Source organism: Oncorhynchus tshawytscha, linkage group LG12 (assembly GCF_018296145.1).
Source record: "Oncorhynchus tshawytscha isolate Ot180627B linkage group LG12, Otsh_v2.0, whole genome shotgun sequence".
NCBI lineage: Eukaryota > Metazoa > Chordata > Actinopteri > Salmoniformes > Salmonidae > Oncorhynchus > Oncorhynchus tshawytscha.
In genome coordinates, this window is record NC_056440.1 from 29,846,606 (window position 1) to 29,866,180 (window position 19,575).

Consider the following 19,575-nt stretch of genomic DNA (forward strand, 5'->3'; position numbering starts at 1 on the left):
TTCACTAGTACAAACATATAAAATTACACTTTCCAAAGAAAGTGAAATTTCTGAAGAATTTAGGCCAATGGAAATCACCCTGCCTACCAGTCCCCTGCCTGCCAGTCCCCTGCCTGCCAGTCCCCTGCCTGCCAGTCCCCTGCCTGCCAGTCCCCTGCCTGCCAGTCCCCTGATTCCAGAAACATCAATCTTTAGGAGGGACACGGAGCAAAACGAGCCTGGGTCATAAGGTCCTCTACCTCTTCAAGGTTCACCAAGTCGTCAGAGCAAAACAACAGAGTAGTAAGCATATGCAAGGAACCTTCCCCTTCCCGAGCACACAAGAACCGCTCAGTCCCTGTCAACACTCAGGAAAAACCTCTGGAACAAATACTTTCCGGAGTGTTTGGCGAAAAAGGGAGGAGAATGAAATTCAGTGAGCTTAAAGAAAGAAAAAAATCTTTACGGATAATAAATGCCATGTCAAATTAAATCAAATGATCTGTATCTGAAAGGGATTATAGGAAGTACCAAAAGGCACAATGCTAGCCAAGAGTCCTGATGAATGCCAATGATATCATGGAGATTTTCATGATATCAGGGAGAATGGGGGCCACTAAATGTCAATGGAATGATATTGAATCAGAGTTGGGGTCAATTCCATTTACATTCCAGTCAATTCAGAAAGTGAACCAAACTCCAACTAAAAAGCATTGAAGAGAATTGGAATTTTAGTGTACTTCTGGAATTGACTGAAGTTAAATGAAATTGACCCCAACCCTGATAGAAATCCATACACCAACTCATGGTTAACCTTGCCAATTTCAAAAAAATATTCCTGTCTTTGCATATTACTATCATTCAATCTGAATACATTCTTATGAGAGGGGAAAGGTGATTATGACCAGGGGCTGCAGCAAATATCAGATTCCCAGGCAGGGGCAGAGCTAAGGGGAGGCCCCTACCAATTATACTGAGTGTTCAGGAAAGCAGAGCCAAGACCATGCTGCCACAGACCTACCTGAACACCAACCACTCTCCACAAATCACCACTAGAAATACTGCGTATACTGTTCAGCTCGCATAGTAGTTTTGTTGAGATTGGAGAAAAAAAATATTTATATCTTGATATAGTCTTACCTAAAAAAATTTTTTTTAAATCTCTCCCACTTCACAATGCAACAACTTCTTCCAAATCCAAAGTGCTCACTCCTGCAAACAATTAGAGATGACCTGAGCACTGTAAGCTGTGTGTGTCAGATAGAGAGGGGGAGAAGGAGCTGATGGAGGAACGAAGGGGGAGAGAAGGGAGAGGGGAGCTTGTGCACAATTACAGCAGGGATTTATGGCCTGAGAAACAATTTATAAATCACAGCGCCTGAGCTAATGTGATCCAGATTGCTCGCCATGCAGCTGCAATTTTGGTCTGTGTGAAACTGCATAATAAACCTGACTGGAGGTCATTTGTTGGGTGGTGGCGGGGCGGAGAGAGACTGGAGTTGTGGGTGGGGTCTAACGAGGGTGAGGTCTTTGGCTCGCAAACTCTGGAGGTGTTTTGGACAAACATGCTGGGAGTCTTATATGTTGGGTGGGAAGTTTTGCTGAGGTGCAAAACAGGATTGTTGATCTTGACAGATGCTCGAGACGAAGTGTTCTTGCGTAAACCTCACAGTGACTTTTCACATGCAAATAATAAGTCAGACGTTTATAAAAAGCTCAGTAAATCAAAATGCCATTTTGTATTGCGGTGAAAGGTAATTGAAGAGGAGAGCAGCAAAGCAGGCCTCTAGCAAAAAATAATAATCTTGTCTTTGAACAAATCATATTTCTATAATGGCAATAGCCTAGCTTGCAATAAGACGCTATATCCATGTCTCAGGCACAAGTTCTAAGCCAATGTCATTGCACCCATGTGAAAGAATTTAGCCACCATAATCAAATCAATGAATTAGACCGAAAATGAATTTTAGATTGCGATGAGAAAAAAAGAATAGTGTGGCTTTTTCCCCCTCTTTTCGTATCTTAGGGCTGGTGTGAAAAAGGGAACGGATGTGCTCAGTGAACCCGGGGCTTTGGTGACCACTCAGCAAACTGGCCCTGAACCTTGACCTCTCACCCTTCACCCTGGGGGGCAAACAAAGCTCTGAGTGACATCTGAAACAGGAGACCCTATGGGGAGAGAGTGTCTGGACAGGGCTGAACTGACCCATTAACTCTGCTGATAAGATTTAGTGCCTTTTTTGTTGTTTCGTGTCTTAAACCATGGGGTAGCACACAGCTCAATCAAAAATAACGAAGCAAGCAACGAATTTGAGGTTAAAGTCTTCATCTCATTTATTTGCCAACGCCTCCATATTATACGAAAACAAACAAAAACTGTTCCCTAATGAACGACTTCACCCGCCTGACGCCAAGCTTAGCTGTGATTACCAACAACAAGCAGGGGGGTCCATGGAGCTAGTGTTAATACATGTTTAACGAGGGGCTTTGCTAAGCCCAGACTAATATGAATTATAGCAAAGGAGGAGGTGGGAGAACAGAATAACATGGCAAAACACATTACTGAAAAACACAATAAAGATGAACCAAACAATTCCCAGTCTGTTTATAAGGAGCTCACTGAAGATTATTCACCACTCTTCCAAAAAGTTGCAACACAATAGCTCATGTAAATAGCCTTCTAGCATTAGCATGATGTAAACAAAAACACTGGAGAAAGTTGATGGAGAATGTGGCGTATAGAAGTGATGTGGGCCTTGGTCTCCTGAATGCTTAAAGCCACTGTAGTATTTAAATCAGGCAAGGAGGGAGGAAGACTGGGTGAAGGCAGCATTCTGTAGCTCAGCTGTGAGGCTCTAAGCCGTTGCCCTAGGGTCTTTGTCCTGCCTTTCAGGGCAGGTCTGAGGTAGTCAAAGACCCTATTCATGAACAGCGCTCCCCCTGCCAACACCCATACAGCCCCAGTCAACTCAGCCCACAGCTATAGAGCCTTTCCATTTCACACGAGAATCAGACTTGCCCCCAAAGCCTGCTTCAGGGATTTCCAATAGCAGTCCTTTCCAGCCCATGTACAAATCAAACAAAAGGATTCCTTGGACTATTCCATGTCATATAGGCTTGATTAGAGCTATTTTTAAATGTAGCTAGCTGGTCAGACTATGCAGCAAATAAGTCATTCACATTTGTAAGGATTTTGTATCAAAGCATGTAAATTGATGAGGGATTATGCCAGTGGAAGGTGTAGAGGGGTGTGCATCCCAAAGAGTCGCCATATTGCAACTGAACATAGAGACCCCACACTATATATTTTTTATAATACATTTCAAGTCTTATTCTTTAGCATACCATTGATCAATCATGCTAGTGGACAACCATTTCAAAATTCTGAAAAGTGTCAAATGAAGGAATCACAAGGACAATCCAAAGCAGAAGGAAAAATCCCAATATCACTTGAAACCGATGCTTTAGGATCTCAGCTGGAATTCATCGGTGTGTAGAACATTGCATCATGGTTTTAAATATGCCATGAAAGGCCATAAAACCACAAATCAAACTATGAAAAGCAGTAAAAAAAATTAAAAAATTAAGAATATATACATACATAAAATATACACACATCTCATCTGACTAACTGGATCCACAAGTCTAGGTGGAGACAACGAAGCTACACATTTCAGATTACTCGAGTCTTCGCTTTGGCTTTAATCAAATTTGACGCTCTGTAGAACATTGTGACTCCTTAACAAGTACAATTGGTTTACAGGGGTTATGTGGAGGTAGCTAAGGGCACCCAGGGGCAATAGAGAATTGCATGTTAGAACATCATCCACATCAACAAGCTGAATGATAACTAAATAACCATTTCCTTTATGGCGTTAAACCGAAAGCTCTGTCAGCATCCATCAGCTGTGCTCCTAGGACTGACTGTCACAATGTGCAGAGCTGGCGGTCCAAAACTGCTGTTCCACCTATATGCCTTATCCCAGAGCAACCTTGGTTTTTGATTTAACCCACCTGGAAGACCAGGTGTGTTGAATTTAGGCAATCACTGAACTGATCAATTAGCACATTTGGTCAGATGTGGGGCCTAGTTGGACCAAAATCCTGCAGTACCTGCGACACTCCAGGAACAGGGTTGCCTACCCCTGCCTTATCCTAAGAACCTTGTCTGGGGAAGATGCAACACTTTCAAACATCTTCCTCTCAACAAATTAATAATTTGAGTGAAGGTTTGTAAATTGGGTACATAAAGTAGATACACTCTTCCAAGATACATTAATTTGCTGCTTGTAAATGTATTCAAGCTTACAGTGCATGTACTATAAACACTAGCGTTATTACACTGTAAATATGTATGAAATTGTAATAGGAGTTGAAATGAGAGTAGCACACCAGTTCACACTTTAGTGAACTTGTTACACATTGTATTGACACCATGAACACTCATATTTCTGACAAATGTTTTGAAGTGTCATGTAATCACCTAGGTATGTACAATTTATAACCGACAAACACTTATGTATGCCCAAGAAAACACATTTTCATCCATCTGTGTTAATGTGGCATCTAGGACCTTTCTGTGGAATGAATGCAGGTGCAATATGCTGTCTCGACATCCCTTATCAGGAGACTTGAGCCGGGACGAGCAGTGCAAAGCCACAGCACCGTTATGGGGATTTGCTTTTCTGGAAGGAGACGAACTGATTTACAACTTCAACAAGAAGAACAGCTGCTCTGCTCACTAAACTCATCCTGGAAAGATACCCATTCATGTATTTTTATAAACTGGGTGGTTCAAGTCCTGACTGCTGATTGGCTGAAAGTCGTGGGATATCAGACCAAATGCCACAGGTATGACAAAACATTTATTTTTACTGCTCTCATTACATTGGTAATCAGTTTATAATAGCAATAAGGCACGCGTTGGGTTGTGCCTAAGAGCAGCCCATAGCTGTGGTATATTGGCCATATAGCACACCCCTTCGGGCATTATACAGTGGGGCAAAAAAGTATTTAGTCAGCCACCAATTGTGCAAGTTCTCCCACTTAAAAAGATGAGAGAGGCCTGTAATTTTCATCATAGGTACACTTCAACTATGACAGACAAAATGAGAAAAAAAAAAATCCAGAAAATCACATTGTAGGATTTTTTAATGAATTTATTTGCAAATTGTGGTGGAAAATAAGTATTTGGTCAATAACAAAAGTTTCTCAATACTTTGTCATTGCCAACAAAGGGTATATAACAGAGGTCAAACGTTTTCTGTAAGTCTTCACAAGGTTTTCACACACTGTTGCTGGTATTTTGGCCCATTCCTCCATGCAGATCTCCTCTAGAGCAGTGATGTTTTGGGGCTGTTGCTGGGCAACACGGACTTTCAACTCCCTCCAAAGATTTTCTATGGGGTTGAGATCTGTAGACTGACTAGGCCACTCCAGGACCTTGAAATGCTTCTTACGAAGCCACTCCTTCGTTGCCCGGGCGGTGTGTTTGGATCATTGTCATGCTGAAAGACCCAGCCACGTTTCATCTTCAATGCCCTTGCTGATGGAAGGTTTTCACTCAAAATCTCACGATACATGGCCCCATTCATTCTTTCCTTTACACAGATCAGTCGTCCTGGTCCCTTTGCAGAAAAACAGCCCCAAAGCATGATGTTTCCACCCCCATGCTTCACAGTAGGTATGGTGATCTTTGGATGCAACTCAGCATTCTTTGTCCTCCAAACACAACGAGTTGAGTTTTTACCAAAAAGTTCTATTTTGGTTTCATCTGACCATATGACATTCTCCCAATCTTCTTCTGGATCATCCAAATGCTCTCTAGCAAACTTCAGATGGGCCTGGACATGTACTGGCTTAAGCAGGGGGACACGTCTGGCACTGCAGGATTTGAGTCCCTGGCGGCGTAGTGTGTTACTGATAGTAGGCTTTGTTACTTTGGTCCCAGCTCTCTGCAGGTCATTCACTAGGTCCCCCAGTCTGGTTCTGAGATTTTCGCTCACTGTTCTTGTAATCATTTTGACCCCACGGGGTGAGATCTTGCGTGGCGCCCCAGATCGAGGGAGATTATCAGTGGTCTTGTATGTCTTCCATTTCCTAATAATTGCTCCCACAGTTGATTTCTTCAAACCAAGCTGCTTAACTATTGCATATTCAGTCTTCCCAGCCTGGTGCAGGTCTACAATTTTGTTTCTGGTGTCCTTTGACAGCTCTTTGGTCTTGGCCATAGTGGAGTTTGGAGTGTGACTGTTTGAGGTTGTGGACAGGTGTCTTTTATACTGATAACAAGTTCAAACAGGTGCCATTAATACAGGTAACGAGTGGAGGACAGAGGAGCCTCTTAAAGAAGAAGTAACAGGTCTGTGAGAGCCAGAAATCTTGCTTGTTTGTAGGTGACCAAATACTTATTTTCCACCATAATTTGCAAATAAAATCATTAAAAATCCTACAATGTGATTTTCTGGATTTTTTTCTCATTTTGTCTGTCATAGTTGAAGTGTACCTATGATGAAAATTACAGACCTCTCATCTTTTTAAGTGGGAGAACTTGCACAATTGGTGGCTGACTAAATACTTTTTTGCCCCACTAATATAGTAGAGGTTGGAGAGTCTACTCCGGCCATACTAGTATATACTTAAGAATGATTATTATTTATTTTTTACCTACGGTAACCTACCTGTAGTTACTATACTTACTGTACCCTGTGTTCTTGGAAGTAAAGATTGCAGAGTAGACCCAGAGAAAGCATTTCCATGGCCTTCATATGAACTTAGGTGAAACCAGATTAATATCTGAGTACCAAGGAATCTAGAACTGTACGATCTGATAGTATCATGCAGCTGTCTGATTGGCCTGCAAGGGAAGGGCAATGCATTCTGGTCCACAGCAGAATAGCGCTCTGTGGGGGAAGAGAATCCCTCAGATAAGAGAGCCTCAAGGTCTGGAAGCTGGCCGACCTCAGGATAACAACCAAAAGAATAGAAAGGCCCATATCTACCCCAGTTTATGCTCCCACCACCACCACCACATCTCATCAACAATCTCTCCTCTTCCCTTCTCAGCTCCCTCTGTCTCCTGCAGAGCTTAAATTAAAACCAGCTGTTTGGAATACCATACCGATGAAAACCTATTTAGATTTTTTTCTTCCTGCTGTACAATCAGGTTTTATAGCGTGGAGTGAGGACTTTAGTGTACACTTTAAGAGAGCTAACGTTACTTAATGTGCTATAAAAACGGGGCTCCACGACATGAGGACCACATACAGAAGGAATCCCAAAGCCCTGAGTAGTGGTGCCTTCACTGTGTCCCATTCCCATCCATCAGCCAGGGCCCAATCACCTGGGAGGCAGATTGATTACCCAAGACCCCTTGATAAAACCAGGGAGCCAAACTCCCTCCTAAACGGAGGCTTACTCCTAATACCGGAGACCATAGACATTAGACATGCTGGCATTAACATGATATTATCCAGCCTCCACAACCTCCTGCTCATGTCATGACAACCATTTTATTTTCAATACAATTAACAGCTGTATGGCCTTGCTAGGAGCTCCATTGTTTAGGGGAGGATTCCACATATCACGATGGTGGTGTCATGGCTTAGCCCTTACCTCCATGCCGAAGTTGACAAGTTTGTCTCCGAGACTCAAATTGCATTGCTTCTACCTTAGCTCATCTGGCTCTCTGAGCCCCATGACGGCCCATCCCGAATACGCTAGAAAAATAAGAGCATCTGCTAACAGAGGGCTGTCCATGTACACCACACAGCCTGTGGTATGTTGAGAGCTCTTTTCCCTTTAGGCATGGGGGAGGTCAGGAAACTGCCTTCACAGTGACAGTGTTGAAGTTATATTATGTGGAATGAGTGGCATACAGGCATACATGATCCACACTCTGGTGTCCTGAAACCTGCTGCTGGGGTTTAAATTGATAGTTCGAGATTTTTTTATATTTTTATCTACTTCCCCAGAAGCAGATAAACTTGTGGATACCATTTGTCTCTGCATTCAGTGAAGAAAGTTCCCAACTTGCGTTAGCACAATAAAATTGAAGTTTATGGGAATCTGTTCCTGTAGACTGCCAGTCATTGCACTAACGCTAGTTAACATTTGCTCGCAAAACTACCTCAAACTTGGTTCATACTGGACAGAGGAGTTCAGCTGACTCCAGGGCAGTAGATAAAGGGCTTCAGAGCCAAAATCCCGAACTATCCCTTTAATGATCCGCAACGTGCCATTGACTCATCTCACCTTTTAAATGTGATAAACACTTACTCGCTACACTTATTCAGTCGATCCACAGACCACACCGTCATTTACCATGTGTGCGCTTGGGTGGTCTGTTTTTTGGAACAATGCACATGTTTTGGTTAACCCGATACCTCAACGGTCCATGCATTTCTAGACTCCCAAATAGCAAAATTCACAAAGGGGCGATAGCAGAGATTCTTGTTGTCTTCTCACGTTGGAAAGATTACCAGCACTGTACACTTATTTGAAAGAAAAACTACTGCATATTTAAATAATAACTACATGTAATGAAAGTGTAGTTTTTTTTAAACATTACCTTGCTACTCCGCTAGCAGCTTGCTAGCTAGCTGGCTAAAAACAGCAAGCAAGCAAGCCTTTTATCTTAGCACATCTCCCCCATGTGAAATAATATGCCCTGGAAAATATTATTATACTTGCCAGTGTAACCTACATCATCCCAGTTTGATATTTTTTTATATAATTAGGCAAGTCAGTTCGATTAGCCTTCGATTACTGGCCCAACGCTCTAACCACTAGGCTACCTGCCGGCCCTGATATGCTGCTTGAATGCATCAGATAAAAATACAGCACATAGTTACAGCGGTTTTTACCCCTTCAAAATAGCCTACAATCATGTAATTATTGCTTCTAAACAAAATGCATTTGGTGGGGGGGGATTCTATTAAGGCTATAATGTTGCTTGGTTTATTGTTTTAAAACAGTCGCTGAGATTATACATTTGGTTATCAATGCAAAATAGACTGCCAGTTTGATGCATATAGATCAGATCAATGAACCAAGCGAGTTGTTTCAGCCTCATTATCTTCACAACACTGCCCCTACCCGAAGGAAGGAATAATGCGATGCTTTTCAAAATTTGAGTGCCGTATGCAGGCCTATGTACTACAACAGGCCGCCCATTTTGTGATGAAAAACGACATGCATTTAATGCGCTACGATCTAAGGTGCCTGTCAACCAGCTCCTTACTTACACCTGTAAAAGTAGGCACAGTGAGTTTGTGTTATATATTTTAAAAAATGTTTTTTTTACAAACATGTTATTTCTACATACTGTATCAAGTAAAACAGACACTGTCAATGTGGATTTGAAAGGTATTCATGCTTTGGCTGGCAGATCTATCAAGTTCAACAAAAAGTAGTCCCGATTTTTTCATGAAGAAAAGTACTGTACCACATCTGAAACTCTGAAGTAGTTCTGGCCAGACCTAATGGATGTGAAAAACACATATCTGGGATAAATAAATTGATAAAAACACATTTGCACACATATTCATCTTGGCACTTCAAAGGGATTCATTGATGTCACAGAACGTAGGGAGTCTTTGGCTGAGGGGGGGGGGTGTTATCCTTTCCTCAAAGGGTGCTGAGATGCTCCTGATGGGCCCTGCTCTTGAGAAGCCAGCGAGTGCTATAAACAGAATTTCTAATGGCAGGCGGGAGGGTTGGTGGGTAGGTGGTGAGCTAGCAGGAGAGGGGTGGCGGGTGGAATTGAAGCCAGCTCATGCTTTTCCACAGAGACCAAAGAGGGAGGAATAGAAACCAGGACTGGCACCATTTCACACACACTTCAATACAAGTGCTGTTATGAACTGTACATGAACAACCCTGAGTCTGAAAGATGAAATACAGAGAAATAGCCCTCCTCCCAGAGACACCGGAAAAGAGGTAGGCTGAGATTCTAGAGCAATGACCTAAGTAACATCTTCACCACTTCATGAAGTAATCAGTAGAAATGTTAATGCCAAAACAAATGCAAAATCTCTCAAGTGTAAAACCAAGTTCCTGTAGTGTTAAAAGTGGTTTGTACTCTTTTCATTCAATTACTATAGAAGGGGTGGGTACGCCTACTAGAGAAAGGTTTTCATACAGACTTTAGGACATGCAGTGCCTTCAGAAAGTATCCGAATCCCTTGACTTTTTACACATTTTGTTATGTTACAGCCTGATTTTAAAAATGCATTACATTGAGATTGTGTCACTGGCCTACATGTCAAAGTGGAATTATGTTTAGACATTTTTACAAATTAATTACAAATGAAAGGTTGAAATGTCTTGAGTCAATAAGTACTCAACCCTTTTGTTATGGCAAGCCTAAATAAGTTCAGTCGTAAAACTTTGCTTAACAAGTCACATAATAAGTTGCCTGGACTCACTGTGTGCAATAGTGTTTAACATGATTTTTTAATGACTACCTCATCTCTGTACCCCACACATACAAGTATCTGTAAGTGAAATTCAAGCACAGATTCAACCAAAGACAAGGGAGGTTATCCATTGTCTCGCAAAGGGCACATATTGGTATATAGTTACAAATAAAAAAACAGACATTCAATATCCCTTTGAGCATGGTGAAGTTATTAATGACACTTTGGATGGTGAATCAATACACCAAGTCACTACAAAGATACAGGGGTCCTTCCTAACTCAGTTGCCAGAGAGGAAGGAGAGGGCTGCAGGTAGCCTAGTGGTTAGAGTGTTGGGCCAGTAACCAAAAGGTTGCTGGATCGAATCCCTGAGCTTTCATGGTAAAAATATGACATTCTGTCCCTGAACAAGGTGGTTAATCCACTGTAGGCCGTCATTGTAAATAAGAATGTGTTCTTAACTGATTATATTTAAAAAATTAAGTGAAATAAAATATTAAATTTAAAAAAGGAAACCGCTCAGGGATTTCACCATGAGGGTGACGGTGACTTTAAAACAGTTAGAGTTTAATGGCTGTGATAGGAGAAAACTGAGGATGGATCAACAACATTGTAGTTACTCCATAATACTAACCTAATTGAGCTTTCCACACAATTCAGGTGTGATAAGCCCTTGGAGTCTTACCCAGAAAGACTCACAGCAGTAATCACTGCCAAAGGTGTTTCAACAAAGTATTGACTCAGGGGTGTGAATACTTATGTAAATGAGGTATTTCATTTCCAATACATTTGAAAAAATGTCTAAAAACTTGTTCATTATGGGGTAGATGGGTGAAAAATAAATATTAGTAATCCATTTTGAATTCAGACTGTATGTGGAATAAGGGGTATGAATACTTTCTGAAGGCACTGTATCAGAACTTTAATCTGGGTTACAGCTGGATATTAAAAAGTGTTAGTAGAACACGGTTATACAGAACCTTATTTTCCTTTAGTTTAGCCAAATAAACTTGTAGGACATTTAAATTTACCCATTGCAAGCAGTAAGCCCACTTATGACAAATACTGTATACCATTTTAGAGGCGAGATGTTTGCAGGCCTTGACGTTCCTGAGGGCGCATGCAATCTTTTTTAATCGAAATGCTGCCACTAAATTGATGTAGATTTGTTTGCCTTTGAAGAAGAAAAAAATCCTTTCCAAAACATAAACCTAGTCCAAAATGTTGCTCTGTTTACACAGTCCTTGGTTAAAAAAATATTTGCAAGCTTACATCGAGATTACTTTCAGCAGTCGCACACAGCATCGAGGCTTGTCAGAATGAGAGCTCTGGACACTGTTCCCTCTGTAGCAGAGCACAGACAGAACCTCCCCTGCTGCTCTCCTCACCACACCCCTCCACCATTGGGACGACAAGGTGAGTGGAAAAGGCAGTGTTCTACCTGATTAAAAGACAGCTCCACACAAATGCCACACTTCCGACTTACCCCCACACCAGTTTTTTGCCAGTGTTTTATGTTAATGTCAACTCTAGTGTAATTGTGTTTCCATAGCTAGGCCTGACAGTGAGACTTGTGAAGAGCAGAATCAACATCCTCTGCATAATCAAATCAGTTGCTTTGTGAGAAGGTGTTAAAGTTCAGTTAGGCATTGTTATGTAAATGGTGGCTGAAAAGTACCAGTGGCCTGTCTGGCTTTGGCCCCAGGTGAAAAACTGGTCCGCCGGAGCCATGGCCCAGTGAGACATGGGTGCCAGCCCCCGTAGATGGAAACAGAAAAGTCTGAGCCTTTTGGGTAAAACACTGACGTAAATCCTCAGTGGAAATGCGCCAGAATACTGTTTGCTTATACAAGGTGAGGCCCTTTTATTCAACAAGACAATGTCACTGTTTACTTTTCTTTGTCTACATATTTTTAAGCAGCAAAAAGACTGGAAAAAGGAAGACGTCAGAGAGGCATGCAATTGTAGTACTGACATGTTCAGACATTGTAGCAGCACATTCACGCCCTGACTGACTAGCACACATGCATTTGATTCAGTTGTATCCAGGTGACTTCAGCCTACCTGACAGACTGCACACACAAGAGATAATTCACTGTTTACTGATACAACATTGTAAAAAGGGAGTCCCTTTAAAAATATATCTTGACTGAAATAAAATAGGGCCAATAAACATGAGTGTTTTGAACAATTCCTCCAGCACTCTTCACTGAGAATTCCTAATCACATCCATCTACAATAGGCCTAAAAAACAACACTGACAATCTACCTCACAGGGGGAAGCCTTCTTGGCCCTCACCCATGACAAAAGTCTGGTGAAACGCCTTTCCAAATGCAAAGTTCCTCCTGAACTCTCAGCGGATTACAGCGGAATTTCAGCTCAGAACAGCCACTAAATCAGTTATGCTTCACCCTCTAGAGATTTGTGTTGTGCTGAGCCAAAGTGTCTTACATTGCTCATGATAGGGTTGTCATATGCACATTCTAAAGTTGTGCCTCAAAACAATAGACATACCATACTAGATTAAACCAGAAACACTGGACTCGGGTGTAAAAACAAGGCGTACTCTACAGAAAGCATGCTGGTCTCTTGAGAAAAGCCTAAGAATAATGCTTATTCAGCTGTTACGGTTTTCTTCGTCTGGATATTACATTACTTCTAAAAATATGGAATATCAATTGATTGAAAATACCCATCTATTGTCATAGAAATAAATATTTGAGTAATTTAAAGACTATCACATAGCTTGCAATTATTTTATCCAGTTACTGGGAGGCCAGAAGGGGGAGTTGTTGACAGTATTGTTCGAGAGGGAGAATGTACCATGGGGAGAAAAAGTAAGACTTCCCTAAGTCTCACCTAAAAGTGAGATGCAAAATTGGCAAGGCAGAGTTGTTGAAGCATCTCTACTGCTCCTATGTTTGTGTTTACGTTCCTTTTTCTGATCCACAGGTGTTCTGAACTCTGTTTTATTCTTATTCCTGATATACATCTTTAAAAACAGACACTGCAGGCCAAATCCATTGTTGTTGTTTATTTTTGATGTAGTAACTTCAGAGCTGGAGAGCAACATATTTTCAACACCAGACTACTGTATGAAACAACTTTCCCCCCCTTTGGAATTAAAACTTGAAATCTGCAGCTTGAGGGCTATTAGGTATTCTGTTTGAGAGGCTTAACTGTTATGCCCTTCATTTATATACATAGGAGAGGACCAATCTGGAGCAATGATGTCAAAGTCAACAAGACAAAGTTCTGGTATGAGCCTGTATAGAGATCTCAATCACAGTCTCCAGCTAACGAACCAATTAGGAAACATTGCAGGTATGTAAACAGAGCAAATGTACAGAGCAAATGTTACTGTGGAACTCATTAGTTTAACAAACTTGTGTACCCAATGTTTGAGCAGAGACCAATGACCAAGTATTCGCCATTAAATGCAGCTCTATCCAACTCGGCATACCAATTTTAAAAACTATCATTGTAGGCTAAAAAGATTATAAATTCAATATCAGATTATTCAAAGTCAGAGCATTTTCTACTAAGTCCCAGGCAGTGAGTTTTATTCAGCTCCATATGGCAATACCAGTAAATCAGTCACAGTTTAAGACTACTTGTTCAGTAAATATCCAGAGTATTCCAGCCAGCCATTGTCTCACTGTGGCTTCTCTACCATGGTGGTGCTCTTTGACAGAGCGGGTTCAACATGGCCCATTAACCTGATTATTTCCTCCCCCTATAGTTTGGGGGAGCTCCAAAAGTATTGGGACAGTGACACATTTGTTGTTGTTTTGGCCCTGTACTCCAACACTTTGGATTTTGAAATGATACAGTGCAGACTGTCAGCTTTTATTTGAAGGTATTTTCATCCAAATTGTCTGAACCGTTGAGAAATTACAGCACTTGTTGTACATAGTCCCCCCAATTTTAGAGGATCAAAAGTATTGGGACCTCATTTACCTTTATTTAACTAGGCAAGTCAGTTAAGAACAAATTCTTATTTTCAATGACGGCCTAGGGTGGGTTAACTGCCTGTTCAGACTTGTACCTTGTCAGCTCTGGGGTTTGAACTTGCAACCTTCCGGTTACTAGTCCAACGCTCTAACCACTAGGCTACCCTGCCACCCCAAAATACAGTATACAGTATGTATATTAAAGTATTCAAGCGTTTAGTATCTGGTCCCATACTCCTACCAAGCAATGATTACATCAGGTTTGTGACTAAAAAAACTTGTTGGATACATCTGCTGTTTGTTTTGGTTTCAGATTATTTTGTGCCCAGTGGAAATGAATGGTAAATATTATATTGTGTCTTTTTGGAGTCACTTTCATTGTAAATAAGAATTGAATACATTTTTAAACACTTCTACATTCATGTGGATGCTACAGATGCACACATATCAAAATGCTAACCTCACCCGTTATTGTAACGGTGAGAGGCTAGCATGTCTTTGGCATATAATATGTGTCTGTATCTTTCTCACTCATCATTATTTATGATTAATTCAGGACTATCCATAATCATAGTAGCATCCACATTTATGTAGAAGTGTTCAGAAACATACTCTATTCTTATTTACAATAGAATTGACTCCAAAATAGCACAATACATTATTTAGCATTTATTTCTACTGGGCACAAAATAATCTGAAACAACTAAAACAAGCAGCAAATGCATCCAACAAGTTTGTAGTCACAAGCTTGATGTAATCGTTGCAAGCTAGAAATATGGGACTAAATACTAAACTTTTGACTACTTTAATAGACAGTGAATTTTTCCCCAATACTTTTGGTCCTCTAAAATGGGTAGACTATGTGCAAAAAGTACACCTCATTACCTCATAGTCATAGCATCATTTAAAATCCAAAGTACTGGTGTACAGAGCCAAAACAACAAGTGTGACTGTCCAAATCCTTTTGGAGCTCACTGTAGCTCCAGCATTGGTACACTTAGGGGGAATGTGGATCCCTCCCTAAAGCAACTGAAATTGAGAAAGAAAACCGACAGCACTCCTGACTCACTTTTTGCTTTGGAGTTTTTTTTCTTCTTTTTCTGAACAAAATCAAAACCATGGTGGGAGGTAGAGCTCTGGGTCCCAGCATGCTTTGTGAGGGGTCATGGAGGAACAACATGAGGTCAAGACAGGGTTTACCAAAATGTTATCATTTCCCTCACTCAACATAATAAATAGGATATTTCTGCTAAAATACTAGGTCAATTTTCTGTATCTGGAATTGGTTTTCATTGTAAATAACATTAGTATATGGGGGCTGGCACATTTACAAAAAACACCCAGAAATGTTTTTGAAATTTCACTGACCTTGGATATGTTTTACATTTTGGTAAACTTGCACACAAAAGACAAAGGGAGGAGAAAGGAAGGAAAAATATCCAGAAGGAAGCAACAAGAGTGGAAATATTGTATATTTGTCCATACAATTAATATTATTGTGATGTGAGTGAGGTGCATGGATTGCTTGCAAATACATGGATCATACAAAATGTTCTAAACAAAATGGTCTTAATTTAAACAACTTTTCATCTCATTGCCAAATTCCAGATATGAATCCACAAAAATAATTAAAATGATAATCTTAGATCGAAGGAACCCGAAATTAAGGCAAACATCTGAATGTATCCAGAAAAATGTCAAAAAAGGACATATATAAGTGAAAAGTACAAGCAGAAAACACAGGCCTTCTACTTAAACTACCATTTTCTTTTGACTATTCATACAAAAAAAAAATCATGACTTGAGGAACAAACAAATATCTCCACAGTGGTATGAACCTTGTGTGTAGAGTAGCCATTTAGTTAATGAGCCCCAATGGAGACCTCCAATGAAGCCATCAAGCGCCTGCTCAGAATAACAATGGTCAACTAACGCCTCACTAATTGAATGGAAGGTCCATGGAGGAAGGGAGAGTTGGTTTGAAACAGTGAAAAGGAGACAGAAAAAAGCAGATAAAGGAAGGGGGTTATTGCTTTTCAGTGAAATGCTTCACTGGTCCCATCCAAATCACTCGCTTTTGGGGCTGAGAGAAGGATTGTGGGATGGAAATGCTCTTAACAACAACAGTATTTCATTAGGTGGTGTTTCAGGGAAGTTTATGCTAGCCACATTGTTTTTTAGTTGATTTGATGCACAGAAAGGATATTTTCTTTAACTGTTAATTATATACAACGGATAACAATATCTACATGAAATGCATAGAGAAATCTGAAGTGTGTACATAATTCTTCCCTATAAGCAGGCCTCGTAATAGTGTATTAGATTAGTGCACACTGTTTTTCCATAATATGCCACACAACCTGCTATATATTGTGGTATATGGAAAATTGATTTATGGGAAATAATGTCATTACAGTAGGCATCATTTTCTTTGGGGGGGGTGACACTTTAAATCATGGGCATATGATTTTGGGTAAATAACTGGTCTAAAGCTAATGCTGACATGACAGTTAATTGAAGAAAACAAGGGCATTCAGCAAGATAGCTTATGGGACACTACTGTGACCTACCTCTTATGGGACACTACTGTGACCTACCTCTTATGGGACACTACTGTGACCTACCTCTTATGGGACACTACTGTGACCTACCTCTTATGGGACACTACTGTGACCTACCTCTTATGGGACACTACTGTGACCTACCTCTTATGGGACACTACTGTGACCTACCTCTTATGGGACACTACTGTGACCTACCTCTTATGGGACACTACTGTGACCTACCTCTTATGGGACACTACTGTGACCTACTGCATCTTGTTTTGATCAGGTATTTAAACTACAACATCTGATGCCATGTGCATCAAGTGTCTAAGAGTACAGGTATCATGCACCCATAAATTTTTATGCAAATTGTTGAATTTGGGCTCTAGGGAACATTGAATGGGCTTGAAACTTATGGATCTCAATGTAGTATGTACTTAGTTCTGGAGTCTGATGAGTTTTTGCTGATAACTACTTTATTGAGGAAAAGTGTAATTACTACGATATGTGGTTGTCCCACCTATCTTCAGAGGAACACACAAACTTTAAGTCACTCCGGATAAGAACGTGTGCTCAATGACTGAAATGTAACAAGTTGTTGCTAACCAGGCCAGTGCCACAGCTTCAGTTGAAGAATCACATTTACAAAATGACGATACTGCTCATATTTATCATATATACACTTCTTCCTCGAAATAAATAGATCAACGTCTTGATTAATCATGGACTTCATGAGAATTGGAAATTGAGTCTAAATTGGCAGTTAGTATCCTACAGAAGGCTGACGGGGGAAAATCCCCAAAGAACAAAGAACTAGTTACTCCTTGAGAGGCCACACTAAGGGAATATGGCGGTATGGTTATGCAGAATTAACTTTTATGCATGCCTTCAGTGGACAGCAGATGCAGATTAGTGGCAACACTGAAGAGTAACTTTTGCTGGACTTTGTTATGGCCACTCACCGTTCTTGCGCTAGGGGACAGGGCCCCATTGGATAGGTAGGGGTTGGTAAGATCTGGGATCATGAAAATTGGGTACCCAGGATAATGGGGACTCTTGAAAAAGCCACCATCTTGCTGTCTTCTGAATGCTGTAGGGACAGAGCATGGAAGTCAATATAGAAAAGGGACATCACTGTAAATGTAATGCATTAAAAATATATTAAGCAACAGCATTGCAAGAGGTAGTTTTTACCTTCACTAAAGTAATCCCTGGTTTTCTCGTAACTGTCTAAGTCTGGTCTTGGTTGAGGGCGCCTCTCTGCTTGCTGATAAGGACAGAGGCACACACAGAACAAGGGGAAACATGTTATTGTAGGCTCGTCTATTTCAGCAATACGTTCATACCAGAAAAATATTGTTTGAAATGTGATGTATATGGCCTATTTAGGACAAGCTGTTCAGTAGATCACCCTTCACTGCAACGTCCTTACCTCGGAGTCTGATGAGCTACTGTTGTTTTCCGATTCGTTTACTAAAGAAGACTTCAGATCATCCAAATCCCTCTCGGCTGATACATTTTCGGATATTTTTTCCTCTTGCTCCCCTTCATCTTTGAATGATATCATTTCATCATTCGCCCCTAAATCATCGCCGCCGCCTCCGTTAAGTTGTGGCATTTTGTGGATAAAAAAGTTTCTCCCTGATAAAGTTGGCAAGAAGGCGCGATCGCTCCAACAATCCGAAATAAATAGTCAATTTGCAAAGAAGAAAAGTCCAGTTTGCGCAGTAGTATAAACAACACTGACAGTGTGAAAACAAATGCCACGTTTTCACATCTCCATTTTGATATACTGAATCTCCCACTTTTCCATGATGATGAGCTCCAATAATCCACCAAATACAACTGTTTTAATTTCGGCGTCAATATCCGGATAAAACAATTTCGCAAAGTATCTTCTTCACTCTTCCCAGTCGGTTACCTGTAGCCCACTCTCCCTCTGTATGGGTGCTGAAGAATGCAACTTCGATATTCTTCCTGAAACGCACACAGGCAAACAAACTGGATACGAACCAATTGAAATTGAAGACTGACGTCCAATTTCACCTCCTAAAATCCATCCATACGTGAGTTACAATTCGACAGACAAAATATGTCTTATTATAAGCATGGAACTCGAACCACATCTATTGCTTTCTTTCTCAGGTCACTCTCTCGTTAGTAAATATAGTTTCGACCAAAACTATATTTAGTTCGAGGAAGTTTACCTTGTTATAACTAACCTTCGTATGTTCAAAACATGAACTGAAATTATATCCGGTGCAAAATCGATATTTTCGGGTAGGTCGACCGAGGTCTTTCCCTCCACATTAGCTGACGGGGAATGCGCTCAAAAACTACTTGGTTGTTCAAGTGGAAGTAAAAGCGCAGCCTGTTCAGAATGCAGAGGAGGAGTTAGCAGAGAAAAACGACACTTAATTTAGCATGTAAACGGGGAATGCTTAAAGGAACAGTTTGACCATATTATACGTTACAAAGTTACCATTCATATTGAAATAGTATCCTGTTGTTTCAACATCAGTAAGATATCGATGGTTATGTGACTAACAATTCTTCCAAGATCTATGACAATGTTATAGGTATTTCACTTTAATTTAGACCTTTAAAATGACAGTTTAGTAGGCCTAGCTACATGACTACAATCCATTTAGCTATTATTTATTAGGCTAATTATTCTA

At 40.6% G+C, this 19,575-nt stretch overlaps 1 protein-coding gene across 4 annotated transcripts in view; it reads right to left on the minus strand.

Moving 5' to 3' along the window:
- LOC112262905 (transcription factor 7-like 1-B) overlaps positions 1-19,283 on the minus strand; it is a 49,402-nt gene extending 30,119 nt beyond the window's left edge. Inside the window, exons 1-4 of one of the 4 annotated variants that reach the window (XM_024438744.2) lie at positions 19,120-19,283; positions 18,330-18,874; positions 18,092-18,164; positions 17,860-17,987 (exon numbers count right to left, since the gene is read on the minus strand). In XM_024438744.2, coding sequence (XP_024294512.1) covers positions 17,860-17,987; positions 18,092-18,164; positions 18,330-18,515 — 387 coding nt within the window. In that variant the 5' untranslated portion in view covers positions 18,516-18,874; positions 19,120-19,283. Of the gene's footprint in view, positions 1-17,859; positions 17,988-18,091; positions 18,165-18,329 lie in introns of those variants that run through there. The other 3 variants (XM_024438743.2, XM_024438745.2, XM_024438746.2) reach the window with 3 other exon arrangements.
- Between the last annotated feature and the right edge of the window lie 292 nt (positions 19,284-19,575).